This window comes from Epinephelus moara, chromosome 19 (assembly GCF_006386435.1).
Source record: "Epinephelus moara isolate mb chromosome 19, YSFRI_EMoa_1.0, whole genome shotgun sequence".
NCBI classification, from domain to species: Eukaryota; Metazoa; Chordata; class Actinopteri; order Perciformes; family Serranidae; genus Epinephelus; species Epinephelus moara.
The window spans coordinates 24195879-24212839 of record NC_065524.1 but is presented as its reverse complement, the minus strand read 5'-3'; the positions used below and the strand labels follow the sequence as shown (position 1 = coordinate 24212839).

Below are 16961 nucleotides of genomic sequence, written 5' to 3'. Positions count from 1 at the left end.
AATGGGGCTTATGACTTCCATGTCCTGTATGAACTAACGCAAAGCTTCATTTCTTATATAGAGCTAGTATCTTTGATTTGTCCCTCTGTAACTGAAATCACATCCACTTGTTTACTTGCTTTAAGTACTTACACAGTGAATTTTTAAGAGCAAAGTCTTTTGGTGTAAGAGCAAAGTAAATCTGGGTGTCATCTGCATAGCTACAGCAAGGAATCTTATATTCTTGCAGGATTTTTGTGAGAAAAAAAGTGAAAACTACACATCCAACTCATGGTACTGCCATATAATCTATTCTACTGTAGCATTACTATATTTTATCATGTGTGTCTACAGTATGTAACCTGTCTATGTTGGAGAGATTGTGCTTTATTTCCTGAGATGTTATGAAAAAGTGCTGCATCAAAATAGAAACCGCCTCAATCCCTACTTGATCAGCTACAACAGGCTAAGCTGTTGCCTTTCTATGTGCATGTGCATGGAGAGCAGGATTGTGTTGAGCTAAGTACTTTAATGTACTTTTCTTTCAGTCAGAAAGGCACAGCCTCAGCTCGAGTCGGCAAGGAGCCAGCTGAGAAAACCTTTCGAGGCAGGGCAGAGAAACAGAGAGAAAGAGAGAGAAGGAGAGACGGTGGGGTGGTCTAAACTCTAATCTAGCTGCTGGCTGCATTTGTGAGGAAAGACATGGGGGTGAGATTGAAGTTAGCTTCACCTCATTCATACACCAAGCTTCCATCACATGTCCCTTTGTCTTATTTCACAGTTCATAAACTCTCAACATTTTCTGGTGGTCCATTTTATTACCTCCTGAAAATGTAATGGGATGCCTAATGTTAAAAGTATATATCCTGAATGGCGACAATTGTGAATGATATGAGAGTTCCTGTTTACCCTTGGTAAATTTATAGTTTGCATAAGGAATTACAAGGATATGAGAAGAAATTGAAAAAGCATTAAAGGAAATAACTCTAATCAAAATGTGATTGCAAAAATACTTAAAGTTTTCCAATGCTGAAAATTTAAAGCCACACACACTTTGGTATCTACCATGATAAGAAGATGAAGATATTTTGGAAATATTAACACCTACACAGAGATACAGATAGTGTTGTGAATTAAATGTGCAGAGCTATTATCTTGTCCAAGACACACTGATATGTAAAACAGCACAACTCACTAACTCAATAAGTATCCTGCACAAGTTTATTAGATTGGGTAACTCATTATCAAACTAATTACATTCATTTGTTATCAAACTTATTTCTTAATTATCACACCATGGAGCATAATTATTCAGTTTTATTTTTTTGATATTGTGAACCTGCAACAAAGAGACATTCCTCAGACCAGACTTTTTTGTTTTTTTAATTAATTTATTTATTTTAACAGTATTCACAGTTTTGAAATTTTACTCTAAACTGTACTGAGTTTCAAAAATTGAGCATTTCGTTAGTTCAGGCAGGATACGATGTCAAGCTCAGCTCACATCCCAGCTTCATCAGCTGATCATGATTCCTTTCTATGCAACCAATTGGCAAATCTCATTCAAGGTGCCCTATTTAAACTGCTCTGGCCTGCCTACTGTTGCTGCTTCCTCTGCAAGCACCTTTGCAACCTGCCTCCACCCCAGCTCCTCCTTTTCGTGACGTGTCTGACTTGTCAATATAATTTGTCATTGATGCTGCTCTGTTCTGTTCCCTGGGAGTCTTTGATTGCTGCTTTCCCTGCCTCAGACTTTAATTGTTTGCACATGGAAGGGCAGGGAGGTGTGCCCTCTCCACCTTAGACTTTCCACACAGGCACGTGGAAGGGCAGAGATGTGTGCTCTCTTTGCCTTATGCTTTCCACGTAGGCGCATGGAAAAGGCTTTCTGTGTAGGCCTGAGGAAAGGCAGAGAGGCCTCAGAACAGAGCCATACCGCCAAATATAATACTGCAAATGGAAATAAAGTGTTCTTTGACTAAAGTGTTCCTTACTGAAGTATGTTTACAGTACAGTTACTTGGGATTTAGGGGCGCTATAATATTTCTAAAAAAGAGAAAGAAGAGGCAATTACAATAAAAATCAAGATCCCTTGATTTTATTGCCTCATCTGCCACTTTGTACAGTAAGCATGCACTGTACGTGCAGACGATGTCTCCTGTCATTATTCCATGATTAATCCACTGACAAACATCAGGCCAATTAATCTACAACAGTAATTGGAATAGCTTGGCTGCTCAGTGGTGCTGAACCAAGCTAGTCAACAGGGATCCAGCTCTGAGTGACAAATCTGTCCAACAACATTGACCATGTATGAAAAATGGCAGGTAATTTTTTAATGGACAGCAACAGGGACTGAGGCACAGCTGTGACTCAGTGATCAGTAAAATTTATGAGGAACAAAAAATGGCTATACAACAGTGGAAAGGATGTAAAAAGGAGGCCTATGTGGATGCTGGTGAAACAGGAGGTTATTAATTTCAGAGGAACAAGACATCAGACTTACCCTGACTTGTCCAACAAACAAATTGGCCTCCTCTTCTTGGACAGTAAAATTAGTGGGTATGGTGAGGTCGAACTCAGGGTCATTATCGTTGACATCAGTGACGACTATGTTCACAGTCGTAGTGGATGTCTACAGAAAAAAACAACAACAAAGAGCACAATGAAGACCAATGTTATCCAATGTTCCCTTGAATATTATTCATTTTATAAATACAGAGACCATAAACACAGCATAAACCACAGAAACATAATATTAAAATCGGATAATATCATTTGGCTAAAATGAGGAGCCAACTTTTGAATTAATGATTTATGTGATGACTTTGGAAAATTATCTCATGCTCAAGTAATAAATTTAGAAGCATTAGAATAAAACAAGGTCGACTGCCAAAAACGCACTGATAACAAATAATGATTTTAAGCAGCACATTTGACCCGGTGGTATTTTAAGACGGAAAAAGATAACTGGGGTGCTGTAGAGAAACGAAAAAGATTAGCGGCCATATTTTCATGAGTGGGATGCATGACCCAGCTCTTCTTTTATTACTGGTGAACAAAATACAAGAGTTTAACAGTAGACATGGATGAGGACACAATATTAATGGGGGTTGGGGGAGAGGGGTCCCAATGCTGAACTGTTACTGCTGTCAGAAAAATTCTGATCAGGAAAGAGATGGCACTCAGAGACAAATCTGTACATTTAAGAAAAGATTATGAAGATACTAGTGTTGCTTTACTCTGAAAATGTCATCAACCAGCCAAATACAAATACATTATTTATTAAATCTGCCAAGATTTCTGCCTAGCCAGGCAGAATTAATTCATTTTTAACTGCTTATCCTGTTGGGGGTTACAGGGAGGCTGAAGCCTATCCCCGCTGACATTGGGCGAGAGGTTGGGTACACCCTGGGCAGGTCACCAGACTATCACAGGGCTGACACAAAGAGACAGACAACCATTCACGCTCATATTCACATCTACGGCCAATCTAGAATCACCAATTAGCCTAAGACAGTCCAAAGACATGCACTCTTTGGACTGTGGGAGGAAGCCGGAGAACATGCAAGCTCTGCACAGAGGAGCTCCCCTGCCCGGGGATTCAAACCCAGGGCGGGGGAGCCCCTCTCACCCCCGGTTCAAACCAGGAACCCTCTTGCTGTGAGGCTATGATGCTAACCACTGCAGCACTGTGTCGCCGCCAAAAAAAGAAGAAAAAAATCTTAAAAATACACCCACTCATTCACTCTTTGTTTATTTCAGTGGAGTTAAGACAAGAAGGCTAGCCACTCCACAGGCCCTCCGCCTTATTCCCCGCCGCTATGGACGGCTTTGTTGGGAGGAGAGAAGGCAGCAGTCATGTTGGCAGATGTAGTGGCTAAATTCGGCCAGTGCAAACTGGGGGGGTTACAGTGGGCTGGTGGCCAGGTCTAACCTGTGTAATGGCAGCAGCGGAAGGTTTGCCGATTTGGTAGGGAGTCAGGGGTTTGCACTTGCTGCTGCTCGCTCTCCTCCCGGCAAGGTGGTCCACATCAGTGGGGAGTGATGTGGAGGACACACTGTTATTGGAGGCTCTAGCTAACTTGAGCTGCACAGAAGTGGACATGAGGTCCATAAGCCTTTGGCTCTGGCTCAGATTTTTTTAGAGTCCCTTTTTGATAAGTCCGTCTTCCATTTTTGGGTTGCTCTGCAGTGTAGCCAGTTGTTGCCAATGCTGGAAGAGCAACTTTCCCTACCATTGAATCAGGCTTTCACTGAAGGGACCTTCATCTGCATTTGTAGAACAGCCAATAGGAACACCCTCTCTCTGAAATTACCTGTGCTTGGCCAAAGTCTCCCATTACAGCCCAGGATTTCTTCAGTCTGAAAACAGAGCCAAGAGGAGGTGCAGAAGTCTGGTGTTCTCTCAGACCACTTCAATAACAATATACTCAAAGTTTACTATGGGATTTTTGCCCATAAGCACCAAAATAAAACTGCATACCCCAGTTTTAAGTTAGGAGGTATTGCCAACTGAGTAAAGCAGTGTTTTCTCCCGGGCATTAGTGAGAATAGGTGTTGAGCTTTAGTTTATTGCACTTGAGGCCCACTTCTGTTATAATATGCTGCAGCAAACTCTGCAAAATGCACTATTAGATAATTAAATAATCTTTGTTTGGGGGGAAAATGTAAAAACTTATCCCATTACATAAAAAGCCCTACCCCAAATGTAATGTAGCTGTACCTCAAATGTTGCACAAGTTGTTGGTCAAACTACTGTAATGCTTTGAAGATGTCAGAAAGTTACAAGGGGTCTGGCAGAATATTCAAATCATATTTATATAATTTATAGTATAGTAGTACTATAATACTAGAAAGACTATGTAAACTATGCTGTCACTCTTGCTGTTGGCACTTTCTGCTGAAGATTTTGACAGGCAACATTATAACTGTACACTGATCAGCAGATCATAAAGCTTTTGTTAGTCTTTCACCTGATGGAAATGGAAATGGAATCACACAACGTGACCACTATTGAATGGATTGCCCTGACATTTTGTACAGATATTCATATTCCCAACTCATCTCTTTGTGATTCCCTGACTTTTCATCTCACATCTTCTAAAAATATTAATCCGTCCATTACTTGTCCCATCCAGTACGACCTCACAGAGCTGCTAAAGGGCTTTTGGCCTTGTTATTACATGGAACACAAATTAATGGCAAATTACTGACATAAACATCGACGGTGTCACAACCCCTGTAAAAGTGAATAACAAAACTATTAAATGTGTTGAGAAATACACCCACAAGCACTTACATACTATCAGCGATTTCAAGTGGTATTTAAACGCCAACACTAATGCTTTGTTTGCAGAAAACACGGTGCACTTATTCAGGGTGTACTAACCTGCTGCATTGTTGGGGAGATATATTGATGGTAGTTATTAAGAGCAAACTATTAAGGTTGTAAGATTGGGTGGGCCACTATCTGGGGTATGAAAGCATGAAATCAGATCCATCACATCTTCCTCCCTCTGATGATATGCTTTTACTTTTAGGGCAAAGATTAATGCGCAGAGGATGCAGAATTCCGTTACTCAACAACTGTTTATCGACACTGGCACCTTTTTTATGGTATAGGAAGATATCATAGTTGTAGGCCTCAATGTTCATCTTTATTCTGATGCTCACCTAAGGTCATGAGCCTTGGGTAGTGATCGACAGAATGAGATTGCAGAAACAAAGCGGCCAGAATGAGTTTCTTCAGAAGGGTGGCTGGGCTCAGCATCAGAAATAGGGTGAGGAGCTCGAACATCTGGAGGGAGCTCGGACTAAAGCCCCTGCTTCTTTGCGTCACAGGGGGGCCGGTTGAGATGCTTCAGGCATCTGATACCTCCTGGCAGAGGGTTTTCAGGACGTGTCTAACTTGTAGGGGGCCCTGGGGTAGACCCAGAACACACTGGAGGGATTACACATCTAATCTGGTCTGGGAAAGCCTCGGTATCCACCAAGAGGAGCTGGAAAGCGCTGCTGGGGAGAGGCATGTCTGGAGTACCTTGCTCAGCTTGTTGCCCCCACAACTTGGCCCCGGATAAGTGGGGGAAAACTAATGGATGGACAGTTGGGTAGCTGTCGACTATACTTCAGTCATGTCCACAGTAAATTAAATTATGTTTATGTGTGTTTTGTATAATGTTCAGGGTTTGTTCGATCTCAAAGCTCATTGGCCAAAGCAAATTCCCCCCGCCTCATTTGAGATGTCCATTCATTTGCAGAGCCAATGTGTAGCAAGGTACTGCCGTTAACCTTCAAACAATGACACACTAGACACACGTATAGCACTCCTATAAATCAACAGAGAAAAATGGCTGAACATGCGCAACCTATAAGCTCTCGGTGCACTGGGATGAAGCTGTATGCAAATAATGGTGTAAATGGTCCCCTTTGAGGGAGGAAGGATGGGTGGGTTGTGGGAGGAGTTGGCCCTCGCAAGAAAAAATACTTCCCAGTAGACAGCTGTTTGAAGTTGCCCTGGCAGATGAGACACTCAGCAGCAATGTCACGGAGGAAATGACCCAATTAATGTCACCTTCATCTTGCTGTCTGTTGGGAATTCCTCCACCATTGTTGTTTTCTTTGTTCCGGCTTCTGAGACGTACATAATAAGTGCTTTCATGAATGACTTGACATGGCAGCCCATGCTGAAAAACATCACACTTCATGCCTCCTCTGCTTCTCTTTCACTACTAAAGTACAAGAGGACGCAGCTCACCATCAGTGTGGTGATGGGATCTACTTCTTTTCAACTTAACAGAAGGACCTGAAGCCAATTAGCATCTCCATCCTGGCGTGGGTGTTTTTATCAAAGCCAAAAAAACCTACCTCTACAACCAGGAGTGTGATTAATGAGCTGCTATTATTTATTTAACATGAAATAGATGGAGCACTGTGATGTCTCGTCTTGTGTCCTCACTGTCTGAGGGATCCAGAAATGGCCGATGGTGCTTTTGCTTTTCAAGTGACAAACCCTGACCAGAAGCCATGTTGGGACTGAGGGCAAGCAGAACAGCTTTACCCAGCACCCCTGGGTGAGTTTTGTGGATCTGAGTCTGCTTGGCAGTTATGATTACAGCTTGCACTGTTGTGGATACACATTCTGGATTGGGCGCACAAAATGCACTACATTAAGAGTTTAAATTCAACAAGTATAACGAGAAAAAGTTTGTGAGTGTATGTGTGTGTGTGCAGATTTGACAATACTCAGAGAGCACTGAAGGCAGGATGGCTCGCTTCGCTCCTTGTGCCCGGTTCCCATGGTTACCAAAGTTCTGCACTAATTACACATCCGAATCCCTGGTGTCCCCCTCCTTCTCTCTGTCGCTTTCTCCTCTCTGTGCCCTCCTCCTGTGCTTATTTTGATCACTTCCCTGTCCCCAGCCTTCCTCACAGCACTTCGTCTCGCTGAATGAGTCCCCCTCCTCCACCCTCCCGCAGCCCTTTACCCCTCTCAGTCATTCGACTTCCTTCCTGTTGTGACAGCGTTTCTTCCTAGCTGTGACATTTAGCCCACACGAGTCAGCCAGTAATTTTCTCTGTGGATGAGACGTGTCGCACACACACTCACATGCACATACACACACTACACAGGTAAAGACTTGTACAATCTGTCCATCAATATTAGGACAAAGAGCACCAGCTGGTGGTTACCTCATTCTGTGAGGTGAAGCCCCACCTTATACTCTCTTCATTTATCTGTTCTCTTGTTTCTGACCTTGTCACCGTCCATCTCCTCTGTCCTGCCCACTCTAACTGCCCCGCTTTGCACTTCAACAGTTCTGGGACACTAACAAATACTAGGGCACACCGGTAGCATATATGCTTTCTATACAGCTCCACCTGACCAACACATGAAAGCCTGCCAACAGACGAATAGGAGCTGTAGCTCTGAGTGTTTATGTGTGCGCAGGTGAGAGGGGGGCAATCAGCATCACTCCTGTGACAGCTCATCAGCTAATGTTCATTATCTATCACGCACAGCATCTTAAAAAAGGAAGCCGCATTTCACCTCTGCCTGGGAGAGAGACAGCTGTGAAAACTGAGCCAACTGAGGTGAAGTCTAATTAAATTAAGACAGTTTATATGATTATCAACTCTCGGTGGGAGATGGAGCAGCCAGCATTCACTTTCAGTTACAAAGACAGCTCTGTGAATGTAAACACCCAAAAGTTACAACTCATGATGACATCCTAAGGGAAGCAGTTTTATAAAGGGGCAATCCAACAATTTTACAATTAAAGATCAGTTTACTAAATTACTGTTACTACTATTCAGTATTCAGCTGAAAAAAGAGATGTGTAATCGCTTCTGAAGCTCTGAGAGATTTTTCCAAGTCTGAGAAAATAACTGATAATGTCACACTGATGTCAACAGAGTGCAATTTGGAGATGTGGAGTTTAAAAAAAATGTGTGCATTTACTAGACAAGGAGGATTAAATTAAAATATGCTACTGGTTGCATGATGTTATACAGTATACAGTGTTTCTGGAGCATGACCCATATTAGGACCTAAAAGTCAGGATATCTCGCCCTCTGCTGCTGCTGACTCCTTTTTTTTTTTTTTTAATGAGAAACTACATTTTATGGAAGTGCAATATAAAGTCACCAGAGTACTGCTCTAAGAATTAGCTTTGCATGCAGGATAGCCACTGTGCGAGTGGATATCAAGAAAACTCAACAGCAAGACACAACACTAGTGCTGCTTCCACTAGTTTGCAGCTGTATCCACGCATTGAACTTGCTCTTGATCTATTTCAGTGAAATTCTGTCTATCCACCTTGCCTAAAGAATTGTTATCTTGTCTTAATATGAACTTAGCACATTACCTAAATTATGTACGATATATCATGATCCTTTGGCCATTCAAACAACACATAACTGTTCTGTTAAGCAAAACTGCACTGATAGTTGAAAGCAGCTAAAGGCAAAATACCCACTCACTAAATACACTTCCTAGACGTAAAATTTTAACAGCAAATGTGCCAAGAGGTGAACTCGGAGAGTGCACACCTTCGCCAAGGCCAAAATGCCTGTTCTTGCAATGTTACTGAAAGTGAAAACCATTTGTGCATCCACCCTGTGATTTGGATCCACTCCAAAATATAAAGGGTTCTTCTTTGGGCCATGCTACACACTTTAACCAAGCTAAATCAAAATTGGGCTAAGCAGTTTTTCTGTAATCCTACTAACAGACAGACAAACAAACTGAACAGAAAACATAACCTTTTTGCAGCAGTTCAATTTGCAATCTTTAAAACCTTGATGTGCAAAATATTTTGCCAGCTTATGTAGTTATCACTTAGCACTTTGCCAGTGAAAAAACATTAGCATTATTGCAGGGTAGTAATTGTCCATTGGCTTATTAATTGCAAAGCCGAACACTTGGTGAGTGAGAATCACTCAAGTTTGAAAAACGGAAAATGACTAATAGACTCAAAGACCTGAATCTGTGCTGTGGGAAAAAATAACTCTAACCCCTAGTTGTATTCACAGTAGTCCTTTTTTCAATGACTTTAATCAATCAGTGAAGAAATTCCACTAAAGGACCTCAACAGCTTACCAAAATTATAATGTCCACATACACTGCATGGATTTAAAGTAGGCAACCCTTATTATCCTGGTGTTGCATTGGTTTGGCACAAAGAAGTGGTGCTCCTGACCTCCAGTGCTACTGCAGATTTTATGAATCTGTGACAAAATCACAGGTTCTGCGAGTTCAAATGCACTATTAGATTTTCCAGGCTAATGAAGCTCTTGGGTTCAGCGAGCCAAATTTCCGAGCTAATAAGCTTGTATGAGGAGATCTTATTTGAGCATAATGTGCTCAAAATGTTTGAGGATTGCCGACCCCGAGGAATCAGGCCAATTGTTTAATAAAGAGGGTTGTGCCTCACCCCTCCTGGGTTGCCGTCAGAAGCTGTGACAATCAGACGGTACTGATCTGTGGTCTCTCTGTCCAGAGGCTTTCCCAGTAGCAGAAGGCCAATCCTGTAGAGAGGGGTCAGAGAAGACACTTGTGTTATTATTACACATAGACAACCAGAGACATTGATACAACAACCTCACAGAATAAGAATATAATACTGGGGTTTGTGTACACTCTTACAAGTAATGGTTCCAAAAAGGGTGTTCCTGAAGGCACAGTAGAGGATCTACCCAGAGCCAATTGCCTCTGAAGAAACATTTTTTGAAGAAAGGGTCCTTCAGGGGTTCTTTGTAAGACTAAGGGTTCAATTAAGAACTCTTCATCCAAATAATTCTTTGTTGAAGAAAGAGTTCTTCAAGAATTGCTGAAAGAATGGTTGTTAAAAGATCCTCACACTCAAATATTCAAATGTTTACCCGTGTTTCGAATTATATTCTAAATGTAGATCTATGTAGAATCCCCTTAATCAGTCCATTTTACTTGTGTTCGGCCATAAATGATAGCGTTACCATCATTTCATGCCATACAATACCACACAGTCTGCCAGCATTTTGTATTGGGTTTTAACTTGGAACCAAGTTTCTGTTCCAAACCCTACTGCACCATTGAGGCTGTAGTGGTCGTGATATCACTAAATCTCTAGCCCCTAGAAATGTAGTTGTGCAAAATGAGTATTGTGGTTTGTGGTAGTTCCAGTCCTTCAGGAGCCTCATTAAGCCAAAGCCTGTGGGACTTTTAACTTGTCAGCTCTAGTCACGACATGAGAAGCTGTCCACACTATATACTTGCTGTTCAAGAGGTTAAGTCGGAAGAACACCGCTGCTAGGCAATGGCGACTATCAACGTCGAGAAACCATCAAGACCAACAACCTAGCAAGCTAGCAAGTAGGTAAGGTAATGCAGAAAATGTAAAGGCATGATGACAGAGGGAAATAAGAGGCTGGTGGGAATGTCAACATTTTGCTCAGACATATAGAGAAATTACAAAGAGAAACTCTTTATGACTATATGACAATATATTCACTTAACTTCCACCAAAAACTGCATCCATATCCAGTTATAAGGTTGTGAATACCACAAGAGGGGGACATTCATATGGACTTTTCTAATGAACACGGAAAACACAACCCCATTTGATGGCAGCATAAAGCCATGATAAGTAAGAGAGAGATTTATGTACTCAATTACTATTTTTTTTAGAACCCCCTGCATAGGTTTTACAGTTGTAGATTAAACCATTGGTTGGTTGGGCTCTCGATGAAACCACTGGAATATAAAAGGGGTCTTGGTAGAAGACCAAGGGTTCTTGTTGGCACCCTTATGCCCAGTTCAGACCAAATATTCATGACAAGACAAGTTGAAACAGCAACTACTTGCAATGCGCCATTCTGCACTGTTCTAAAAACCCACTGGTTCAGACCAATGCAACTAGATGAGACGGTGTATCAGCAAGCCACAGCAGTGACCCACCGTCAGACACAGGCACACTGTAAGGACCGAAACAGAGGGCTTGACGGGGAGGGAGCACCTGCTGTCCGCGGTCATTTCGACTTGACCAACGTACTTCACTACAAGCCGATTGGCTGTTGAAACAGATGACATGCTACACGTTCTAAAACAAGCTGCCAGCAATTTGACAGTGACACCATCAGCTGGCTTGAGTCGAGGTCAGACCAGCCAGTTTACACCTCTGCAACTTTTCTCTGTAACTTTCTAAAACACTTTAATCTCGTTGCAAATCATTGGTCTGAACTGGGCATTAGAAGGTGAAAAGGTTCTTGATAGAACCCCAAGAATGGGTTCTGGGTGGCAGCATTACACCATAGAAGGGATCTCTGTTGAACCTCTCATAGGGGGTATTGGGTACAACCTTTCACAGATGGTTCTACGTAGGATTGGACCGTTCTCTTTTGGGGACAAGCTGAAGAACCCTATTTGGTTCTAGTTATATAAAGAAAGAGCATTCATCTTAAGGGATTTGTACATTTATTCATTCATTTATTTCCCATAACAGCTTATCCTGTTAGGTGTCACGGGGGGGCTGGAGCCTATCCCAGCTGACACTGGGTGAGAAGCGGGGTACACCCTGGACCCTGCATGTCTTTGGACTGTGGGAGGAAGCTGGAGCACCTGGAGAAAACCCATGCTGACACGGGGAGAACATGTGAATTCTATTGGTACAATGGGATTTGTACAATGGTTTTGGATACCTTATCACTGATGCAACAGAGGGTGATGGAGAAGGCTGCACTTCAGAGTTTATTTACCTCCAGATTGGACAGATTTATAAAACATGGTCACTGATAGAGGAGGATGAGTTTTGTGCAAAGAGCAGGTGGGCTTTTAAATGCTCCCACTCTGTCTTTCTCTCTGTGTAGCCCGCCTCTTGCTCCCACAGCACATGGACTACAGACAGAAAGATTCATGTTTCCTTTCCAATGACTGCAGCAGACACAGCGGCCCTCCACGCTCGCTCACAAGGTATAATTTGGCACTCTGGCATTCCAAACACAAAGTGTGGATGCATTCCCAAGCAGAACGCTGAATTATCTTTGTTTGCACACACAGGCACGCAAGACACGTGAGTGCAAGTCCACACACACACAAACAGCATGCACAAAACAATTTCACTGCCACACTCAGGAGAGGCTCTGCCAGAATCGCAAACGGAAGGAAAGACGAATGCATCTGAACGCACTGCTAGATTAATGCCCGTTGCAATTCCCCACTGTCCCCCAGCTCCTTCACATTTCTAATTTAAAGCTCCTTTGGCCAAACAGTCCAAGCAGAACCTGACCGCTGCTTCTTTCCTGCCTCTCCGGCCCATAACCGTCAAACTATAGAGCCTCATCTTAAAAATCTGACAGGCAAATTACAGAAACCTCGATTAACACTGTCTGCTTCTCAAAGCACTTGCCCCCAAGTTATGGTAAACATATTGCTTTCAATCCGATACACCTCGTGATCGGCGGTTCAAGAGGGCAAACAGCTTTCTAAAAACACCATAAAAATGCAGCACACCATCCCACACTGGCCGCTGTGCTCATGTTTATTTATACGTAAGCACGAGAGTTGAAAATAGGCCACTGAGCTCAGTAAAGCTAAAGGTGCAGGAAGCCTTTTGATTTGAATATGATAATGAAGATATACAGTGATAATTGTCATAATCACAGTGATAATGATGATGATCTTGATGCTGATGATGACAAAGATTAGAATGATTAATGCCACTTAGCCAGCCTGGGGAGTTTATTCCTTACTACATCTGGAGTGTTGAACCACACTTGAGCGGCTGGGTCTGAGAGGTTCACTGATCATGTGTGATAGCGTCCAGCCTCCTCTCTCCAGCAACCCCGAATGAAAAGATGTTGTCAGACTGACAGGGTGCTGTTAACAGCATCGTCTGCAGCGACAATGGTGTGGGTTAGAGGCTATCCATCCCAGCCGCACTAAGTCCATTTATCATTCTGCTCAGATCATGCCTCTAAATGGTAAATTGGTCTTGATGTACAGAGGGATAGTGCCAGGTGGCATTAATGTATTACTTCAGATCTAACAACTCTGATTCATTAACAATCTCTTAATATAAGATAAACTTCAGTGATTTCATGACAGGAAATTAAAGACAAATTTGTGACACTTATTTGTACTTGAGCAGTATCATTTAATAGACTTGTTTTGAGTCTGTTTACTTAGAACAGACTCTGCAGTGTTTGGTTTCACAGGGCAATAAAAAGTGCAACTTCTTCTGAACTCTTTTCAATTTCAGTTTCAATTTCACTGTGAAGCAATGACAATCGGTTGCCAACTGGAGACTTGGGCGCTAAAAAAAGCTCAAGAATCAAAGTTGGCATGGTCTCTAGGTTAGGTTTTTGTGACTCTGACAAGCTACAGAAAAAAAAGCTTTGGCTTCAAAGGGTATGCTGTTATCAATGAAAAAAGGATAGCAGCAAAATCTGTGGATTATAGCCTGATCGATACTGGATCTTTTGAGGCCAATACTGATGTTTAAACCATGCTCAGTTGGTACTAAGGGGCCCAAAGTGTGCCAAGAAAATATCCCCCACACCATTACACCACCACCACCAGCCTGAACCGTTGATACAAGGCAGGTTGGATCCATGCTTTCATGTTGTTTACACCAAATTCTGACCCTACCATCTGAATGTTGCAGCAGAAATCAAGACTCTTCAGACCAGGCAACGTTTTTCCAATCTTCTATTGTCCAGTTTTGGTGAGCCTGTGTGAACTGTAGCCTCAGTTTCCTGTTGTTAGCTGACAGGAGTGGCACCTGGTGTGGTCTTCTGCTGCTGTAGCCCATCTGCTTCAAGGTTGGACATGTTGTTGGTTTGATGAGCTGCATACCTTGGTTGTAACCAGTGGTTATTTGAGTTACTGTTGCCTTTCTATCATCTTGAACCAGTCTGGCCATTCTCCTCTGACCTCTGGCATCAACAAGGCATTTTCACCCAGAGAACTGCTGCTCACTGGATATTTTCTCTTTTTCAGACCATCCTCTGTAAACCCTAGAGATGGCTGTGTGCGGAAATCCCAGTAGATCAGCAGTTTCGGAAATATACAACAACCATGCCACGTTCAAAGTCACTTAGGAAAAGGAATACAAAGGAATAATTGGTATTTGAAATATTAATAATGTATATAATTTAAAAAATCATTACTTGGAGGCTGTCTATCAATACAATATTGCCACACAAAAAACAACCAAATATGTAGTGGGTCATCAGGAGGGACTTTACAGTACTTTATCATATTGTGGATCTATTCAATTTAATCAAATATCTCTTTGTTCCAAAATGATACTGACTATAACATTCAAAGTTACTCTGAGTACTATGTTCTGACAATGGAGCATGTCTTAAGTGATCATCAGTCACACCAGACGTTGGACTTCACTAGAAACACTTGACACTTCTTTATGATGTGTGAACTGTGATCCTGTCTCTGCCAGTTAGTATGTCATTACTGAGTGCTCTCTGTACGGCGCCTGCTGGTTGACAGACTCAGAGCCACTGATTCAAGGGTGCGCCCTGCTCTCTACCATAATGGTGAGTAAATCTGATGCATTTCCAGCTATCCCCTCGGGACAACCTGCCCCATTTATAGGGAGTTATAGACTGGAGAGCTCATTATTCATAATAGCTAGATTGAGCCAGACCCGTATGTAGCCTGAATCCAAACATGCAGCAATGCGAAAATCTCTTCACTGCATCATATCAGCGTTCTGAAGGTAGGGCTCTGTATACTGCACACTCATCAGGCACACCAGCTAATCATTCTTTGATTCATCATGTGCTAAATCAGCACCTGCTTGAAGTTATTATATTGCAAGGTAGCTGAGAGCTTGTGATGGGATTGTAATATTTCTGCCATATGGAGAATATACTCAAGGAGGCGCATCTGTTTCAAAAAGATTTCTGTCATAGCTTGTTGAAGAGATCACAGTGGCAACAGCAAAATCAGCAGTCTCCTATTATTTTAACGTGTCATTGTGTTTTTGCTTACCATTACCACTGTGACACCAAATGTAAACATCTCTTCTTAAAACAAAAAATTTTAACACTGGGGCAGATTAAGAGTAAACAAAAGGCAGGGATACACTGCTGCAACACTGCCTGTCCTTGCATAGCTGGGAGACCGAGGATGCAGACAAAAGAGGCTTTAATCAATTAGTGAGAAACGTGTCTGGCAGGGTCCTGCATTTTCAGTCTCCCCACGTCTCTTCCCTCCATACATGCTTGCTTATTTAATGGTAAAAAAGCACCCAGCACTTTAATATTTTATGCCGTTTCCTTGCTCTCGACTAGTGGTTGAGTGAGGTGGGTTTTTCAAATGCCGATGTTGATTATGAGAGGTAAGCCAAGAGGGGGGTCAACTTCCTCTCCAGAAATGTGTGGTGTTTTATGTCCTGTCCTCTCTCAGTCAGCAGAAAGGCAGAGAAGAGGATAGGGTTGGAGAGAAAAAGGAAAGAAGCTCTGAATAGAGCCAGCTATCAAATAAAGTTTTACTCTGTGTGGTTATTTCTGCAGAGCTCCTCTGAGTCAGCTCTGCCCATTAGCTGCCAGTAGCTCTGACCTAATCACCCTGGCTGGGTAAAATATTATGTCTCTCATTGTGTTCTTTCAGCTTACATATACTCTAATGGTATTCTCATGATATATGAAAAGAACATATCCTTTTTACCTCACCATACCACTTAGTCTATTAGTGTCTTGCAAACAGTAACAAATAACACAGCAAGAGAGCTCTAATATACGATACATTTAATTATGTAGTGACTGCAACAGTTAGAGCTGTAATTGGTAACTTTAATTAATCTTTTTTTTTTTTCATATTTGCTTAAACTGTGAAAGAAAATCATACTCCTCTGCATACTCTATGACATTGTTGCGCTCCTAATAGCCTTACTGTGTGTGAATGAAAACAACCAATCAGAGCTAAAAGGTCTCTCAGAAGTCGTACACATGCCCTCAAATTCATTGTTTTCAATGGAGACGCATGCAGGCATGCTCAAACACCGGAGCAACGCCAGAGCAACACCAGAGCAACGCCAGGGCGGTGCACAGGCACTCCTGAGCACCTCTTTTTTAGGGCTGCACCCTGAGATAAACAGTTTATCTGTGTTTTACTGTTTTTTTTTTACTTTTGGAATGCAGCAGTGCACACCACATGTCATGTGACAAGGAACAACCAATCACAGCTGAAGGATACCTATCCCTTCTTCCGTAAATATCAGTCTGTTATAAATACTAGTCCATAGCCATTGGTAGCTTTGTCACCTTCTACCTATGCCAATCCTCAATGCCTATGTGCAGTTTCACATAGATTGACCACGTCAGTGAGTAGAAAAATGTGGGACAGACAGAATGACACACTGACAGTTTCCTTGATTATGCACAGCATACCATACCATGACTTAGTCATACCAAAAATTAGAAAAAACAAACAAACATTGGGCCACAGGGGGAGCCACAGCGATCGGTCGCATTTTAGCCAT

At 42.2% G+C, this 16961-nt stretch overlaps 1 protein-coding gene across 1 annotated transcript in view; it reads right to left on the bottom strand.

The window, feature by feature from the left end:
* LOC126407096 (protocadherin-15-like) overlaps nt 1-16961 on the bottom strand; it is a 329125-nt gene that overhangs the window by 109735 nt on the left and 202429 nt on the right. Inside the window, exons 19-20 of the mRNA XM_050071779.1 lie at nt 9915-10008; nt 2486-2614 (exon numbers count right to left, since the gene is read on the bottom strand). Coding sequence (XP_049927736.1) covers nt 2486-2614; nt 9915-10008 — 223 coding nt within the window. The remainder of the gene's footprint in view (nt 1-2485; nt 2615-9914; nt 10009-16961) is intronic.